This window comes from Bison bison, unplaced genomic scaffold, assembly GCF_000754665.1.
Source record: "Bison bison bison isolate TAMUID 2011002044 unplaced genomic scaffold, Bison_UMD1.0 scf7180017864331, whole genome shotgun sequence".
In the NCBI taxonomy this organism is placed as follows: domain Eukaryota; kingdom Metazoa; phylum Chordata; class Mammalia; order Artiodactyla; family Bovidae; genus Bison; species Bison bison.
Window position 1 is genome coordinate 1,382,237 of NW_011494903.1, and position 6,438 is coordinate 1,388,674.

General features: G+C 45.4%; 1 protein-coding gene across 1 annotated transcript in view; it reads left to right on the forward strand.

Moving 5' to 3' along the window:
* The first annotated feature begins 1,309 nt into the window (after positions 1 to 1,309).
* The window catches only part of PLCXD3 (phosphatidylinositol-specific phospholipase C, X domain containing 3), a 200,756-nt gene continuing 195,627 nt past the window's right edge, over positions 1,310 to 6,438 (forward strand). The window contains exon 1 of the mRNA XM_010853716.1: positions 1,310 to 1,662. Within this exon, the coding sequence (XP_010852018.1) occupies positions 1,560 to 1,662 (103 nt within the window). The 5' untranslated portion in view covers positions 1,310 to 1,559. The remainder of the gene's footprint in view (positions 1,663 to 6,438) is intronic.

Below are 6,438 nucleotides of genomic sequence, written 5' to 3' on the forward strand. Positions count from 1 at the left end.
AATTCCATAGTGAGCTGAATTCTTACACTAATCAGAAGGATATGTGAGTTCTACTGCGCTAACAGGAACATTAAGATTTACTTTGGAAGAAAAAAAATCCCAATATATCTTCCTCATTCTTAAAGATATCCCTATCACATCCTTTTTCAACTGTGAATTGATTCTAAGGCAGAATAGAAAATCTGATTTTTTTTTTCTTTTTAATGCTATATAGTTTACTGAAACTGTTTATTCTCATGTTTTATAGCTCTTTCTCCTACCTGGGTTTTCATTTTCCCAACTTAACAGAATGTACTTTAAGAAAAGGACTTTGCATCACTGGATCAAAGAACAGAGGCATCTGTATTACATCTACATTTACTGGGCTGCTAAGACCCCACACATTTTCAGTCTGTTGCTTATCATACCTACCCAGGCCACCCCTGGATTCATCACATTTGTAAGATTTGATTTCTCTCCTGTTTCACATCTGAGAGCAGGTGGACCAAGACAGTTCTTTGGAGGCTCGACAAGTGATTTCTCTTGAGAGAGGTGCCTCTCTCTAATCTGCCAAGGAATAAAAATTCAGACAATCACATAGATCATTTTGAATGGTGCCAAATAAATTCCACCAAACGCAGTAGTATTGCCAGTAGGCAGTAATTACAACATGTCACTGGGAAATGTGGTGATTTTCTTCTAACATCAGGCTTTAGTCTTATCCTCAGTGTCACAAAAATGACAGAGAGAGGACATAAACAGTTTTCTCCATAGATATAGCATGCATCTCTCATATTCAGGGAAATGGGGGTGAAGTGCTTCTTTACCTTGAAATGACTGGAACAGGATGCCAGGGATTGAATAGGTACCACCTAGAACTTAACTGATCTCTTCTGACAGCACACTTGTCAACTACTCCAAAAATTAAGCAAAGTGGTGAAGAAAGACCACCATTTTGTTGTCAGCAAGGCTCTCGGCCCCGGCTGAGGAAAGAAATAACCTGTTGTAGCTTACGAAAGGAAAAGCTCTTCAGTAAGAATGGAAAGTCCTGAAAGCAAGTATGAGAGTCTGCTCGGGGGAGGTAATAGCATCCCAAAGTCTTCTAGGATTTTAGCTTCAACCAGAAGATTGTCTTTCAAACATAAGCAAGACCAGGAAGTCACATTAAAGGGCCGAACAAGATCGTGGGCGAAACAGCTGTGTGAACCAAGTTTAAAAAAAAAAAAAACCATAATAAATAATAAGAAGCCAAGGAATGCTGTAGAAATGGCGAGAAAAGACAGAGACGCATAGGAGGGATAAGAAGGGAGGAGGGAGTCGGGGAGGGAGCGGAGAGAGGAGAAAGCTGAGCGCGGACGTCAGGAACAAAAGCTCCAGCGGAGTCTGGCGGAGGCACTAAGGGAGCATGGGGTGTTTTGAATAATTATTAAAATTAGCATGTGTCTGCGCCATCCTGTGGGTGTGGCGCACAGCGGAGTGTAAACTCTAGCGGGGCTGGGAGCAAACACTGGATTAGCGGCAGCAGCCTGCCAGCCTGCCCGAGGAGTGTGAGGACCAGCGCGCGGCACACCGACCGCACGATGGCCTCGTCTCAAGGGAAGAACGAGCTGAAATTCGCCGACTGGATGGCAACTCTGCCGGAGAGCATCCACAGCATACCCCTCACCAATTTAGCCATCCCAGGTAGGCGCTCAGAGGCTGCCGCCGGGGCGCTCGGCGTCCGCTCCACCCGCCCCGCCCTGCTTTATCTGCCACTAAGTGGTAACTTGCCAAGATGCCCACTGGAGGCAAACTCGTCTCCACGGGTGGGTCTCGGGCCAGGCGAGCGCGTGCCCGGGCGCCTCCGGCCTCCCAGCGCTTTCCCAAACCTCTGGGGACCGTGGCGCGGGGAGTCAAGGTGACTGCTTTTCCATGGGTTTTTGAAGCAGGTTGTGTTGAGAGGGCTGGGGCAGGGGAAAGGCTTGGCTCTACGATGGCCCCTCGTACCCCAGCGCCCCGCCTCCACAGTGTTCCCCCCGGAGACGGGTCTGGGGACGATTTCTGGGGCTGTGGGATGATGGTGGTCTGCGAGCGCGAGCCGCTGTCCTAAGGGCTCGGCTCTAGCCCGTGGACCTCCGACTCCATCTCTGTCACGGAATCAAGAGAATTTGGTGGATTTCTCGGTTAGAAGCTACCCGAGTCATTAATATTCGTCCCTAGTCTCCTTTGAAGAGACAAAGCGCTTTCCGAAGAGTGATGAAAGTTCAGGGACCGCCGGCGGCTTGATCAATGCCCTTGACCTGGAGCTGAAGGGGGGAGAGGAATGTAGGGAGCCGTTTCCTGATCTGCGTGGACCTAGAGGGCCTGGCCGGGTGGTCACCATCTGGACTCTGGTCCAAGGGCAGTGAGCAGCGTCCAGCGCGCGGGTCAGGAAAGCAAACCCGCGTGGACCGTGCATTTGTTGCTCGGGACAGAAGCCAGGCAGGGGAACCTGCGTGAACTGCGGCGGAGGGGTGGGCTTCACCGGCAAATCTTAGGAAAAAGATGATTGCGCTGGTGTCCAGAGAGGCTAGAAAGAAGGAAGCCTCGGCAAAGCGAGGAAGAGACTGGAGGGGTCGGACGCTTCAACGTGAAGCGCGCGACTTGGACCAGAGGACTGGGCAGGTTTCTGGGGGACGGGGGCGCAGCAGACCCTAGTTCGGATGTGCAGGGGCAGGGTGGTTTCAGGACGGTATACCACGGTGATAGCTGGGTTCACAGCCATACTTCGTTGACTTTTCGCTTGGGCTGAGAGTGCAGATTATCTCCCTGACCCGCCTGACCCTTCCAGGATTCGGCTAGAGGGCAAAATACCGACAGGTAGTTCATCCCTCGCCTTGAGCTATGCCTGGTTATCAAGTTCAACCTTCTGGTCTACCTTCTCTAGCTCTTACCCATCCGGCGCCCTCTCTCAGCCACCGGGGGAAATCATGCTTAAAAAAATTTTTTTTTCTTTTTTTTTTTTTAAGGGGAAGATGGGTTTTCTTGAAAATCTCTAACCAGTAGCACTGGAATTGATCAGTAACTGAAATCAATGGTCTTTAGTCAAATGGATGTTTGGCGGTTATGACAGACACAGGCTCTGAGTGCCAGCCCTGGAAGGGAAGGGTTTGTCCCCTCTTGCCCTTCTTCAGGAGGGAATTTCCCAAGAGCCCAGGTGTCTCTAAGGAAGAGAACAAGCCAGCTTCTCCGCTCTGCATTTACCCTCCTCCCGGGTGAGCCTAGGGATTGCTCTTTTGAAGGAGACAGTAGAAACTACAGAACTTTGTTGGCAAAATTCCACTCTCACTTCCACAGGCATTGCTATCCACTTTTCTTCCTTTTTATTTGGTCTTTAGACGGGTACTTTCACATGGTCTTACCTGAGCATTTATGGAGGCCTAAAAGGTAAGAAGGGCAAGGAGTCTGATGCCAGCTTCCTGACAGGTGACTCTCCGGAGACACAGGGAGGTTAAAAGCTCAAGCTCACATTGCAAGTTCTGAGGGATGGCATGATATCATGTCTGAATCTAACATACATTTTTGTAATACTTCACTTTTCAAAGCCCTAACATATAACCCAGATAACAGAATCCTTCCCCAAACCTTGTGAAGCAAGTGATGCTGATAAGTATTAACTCCATTTCACAGATACGAAAGTTGCATTTCAGTGAAGGGAAATGACCTGCTATCAGTTCAGTGATATGATCTTTAAATATGGTCCTTAGAAAAAGTATCTAGGAATTTTGGAGGGAAATGCTTTGCGGTTTGGATCTGGGTGATTCCGCAGCAACAAGTACTAATCAGGCTGAAAGGACAAGGAAATAAGGCATTGGCAGGAGTGAGAGGAATTTTCTTTTCTTCCCACAGGACAAGGTGGAAACCTGTGTTCAGAGGCTTCGATATTCTGATAGTTATACAGTAGAGACACAATGATAATAGCACTCGACACAGTGGGAATTTCCACTGCTTGCCTAATTCCTCTTAGTTTTATACTCAAAGTGGATCCCCTGCAAAGCTTTCCATTCTCATCCGCAATAATTCTGAGATAAAAACCCTATTTTGCCCATCTCCATCCCTCAATTCCCCTATGATTTTGTAATGTAGGTTTGGCAGATCTACACATGTAAATCCAGGTTTAAAAATGGGTTTGGTACCTTACTGTATTACTCAAACTGTGAGAATTTTTGGAGGAAAAAAAAAGATGTTCAAACTTCTATAGTCAGGGAAGACTAATTGGAGACTATTAAACGCTAATGGAATAATTGCCTTAAAATCATGCTAATAGCTTCCTGGCTGCTACATGTTTACTTGGCCAGTTGCTACAGCTTGAATTAAGTAATTATCTCCACCATTTAAAACCACTTCTGATGTACCACACAAGGGTTTCTGTAGAAGGGAAGGGCTGCTCAGTCATCCTCTAAGCTTCAGGTTTTCTTAGGTGGAGCAACTGGAGAGTGAAGAGCTGTCTAATTATGAAGCCATCCTCTTGGGTCAGCTGACCTGCATTACCCAGAGCTAGTGCAAAGAACCGTCTGCAGGTGTGTGATATTTCCCCAGGTGTGCAGTTCTGGCATCTTTAAACTGTTTCTCAAGATGTCTGCATATTGAATACTTTCATAACCGAATTTCTGTGTCTGTTTTGCATTTAAATGGCATCATGATTTGGTATTGACTGGCCTAAAGAATTCAGTTAGTAATCGGTATTAGTAGTTTTACTTTGATTTTTATTTTTCAGAGGAATGGTACTGTCAGAACGCCCTGACAGTTACTCAGATTTCAGTCTCATTTGTCTTTTCTTCCTATCTCTGATGACACCAAGCTGAGTTTTCATTCATACATGCTTGCTTAACAGTATTCTGGCATTTTGGACTATGAATGATGCATCCTCTTACCATAAACAGGTTAGAGAGGGTAAACAGGGATGGAAGCTGGGAGACAAAGTGTCAAGTTCAGGTGAAGGTGAGTCTGATGAATTTCTGGCATCTTCAAAGCCGAGTTTTAACTTTTATAATCACGGTGCTGCCAGAACCATTGTAAAAAGATCCATCATGGCAGCAAGCAAGCTGTTGCTTAATCTGGGTAAGTTGTTGCTGATCTGGATCTATGACAAGGAATCATTCTGTCTGAAATCTAAAAAATCAGGAAGGGTTTTTATTTTAATGGGAAGGGTCTGTTATGCATTTGCTTATATGTGATGAAAGTCTTCTTCACATAATACAGTAAGTTGACCATGTAATACTGAAAGACTGGCTAGTGTTATGGGACTAGAGGCTCAGAAGGAGTGTATGTTTCCTTGGTGTCAGAGTTGTTTACTGAGTTGACCACCAGTTGGCCTGTGAGCAGGACCTGGGCAGTCAGTTTGCTTACCCTCTCCCCTGTCCTTGAAATGCACTTTTGGCCCATCATTTCCACAGTGGGAGCCATTTTCAAGGAAGCAGCCTTGAGAGAGCAATGTGTTATTGAGACCATCTGGACAGTGTATGTGGCTGAACCTTGTTAAGGCCTCCGTATAAACTTTTAAATAGGCACAGAGATCCACTTATCTTGCAGCTGCTTCCAAACAAGCTTCCTATGTAAGCTCCCTGATTATGAAACTTACCTACCAATCTGGAAGTCATCTGCCTTTCTTTGGTCTCTCCTTGCCAGTTTTCAAACCAAAACTTGAACAGCAATTGTTGACTATACTTTAGATAAGGAACACAGAAATGCTTCAGAAATCAATGTTCTTGCAGATTTTGTATACTCTTTCAGGAAATGCTAACACCAATGAAAAAGGGCAGTGTTACTTAGGGAAACAAGATGTGTTTAAAATAGCTCTGACTTCTGTGATCCTGTGTTGGCTTTTATTAGTTTTTAATTTCTTTCCTCACAGTAATCTCTTCTTGTTGTTCCTGGAGCCAACTGTTTTCCTTTTCCTTGTCATTTACTATTTCTATTTTGATTAGGACGGGATAAGATTGTCAGGGTAAATCTGGAACTGGGTCTAATTGTACAAGTTTCTTTTAGGAAGCAGGGCATTTCCCCCCATCATTTTAGTTCTTATAGTGATATGGAAATTAATCTTATTCAAATCAATCAAAAAGCAACAAAATTGTTTAAAATGACTAGCTTTCTTGTGCTGCCTGTTCAATTCCCAGTTTTGCTTTTGATTTTGCTAAAAAGAAAAAACTTAAATATCTGGAACATAAGTTTTACACTTTTGAAAATTTTTAATTGGAGCATAATTGCTTTACAACATTGTGTTAGTTTCTGCCACACATCAACATGAATCAGGCATCAGATCAGATCAGTCGCTCAGTCGTGTCCGACTCTTTGCAACCCCATGAATCGCAGCACGCCAGGCCTCCCTGTCCATCACCAACTCCCGGAGTTCACCCAGACTCATGTCCATCGAGTCAGTGATGCCATCCAGCCATCTCATCCTCTGTCGTCCCCTTCTCCTCCTGCCCCCAATCCCTC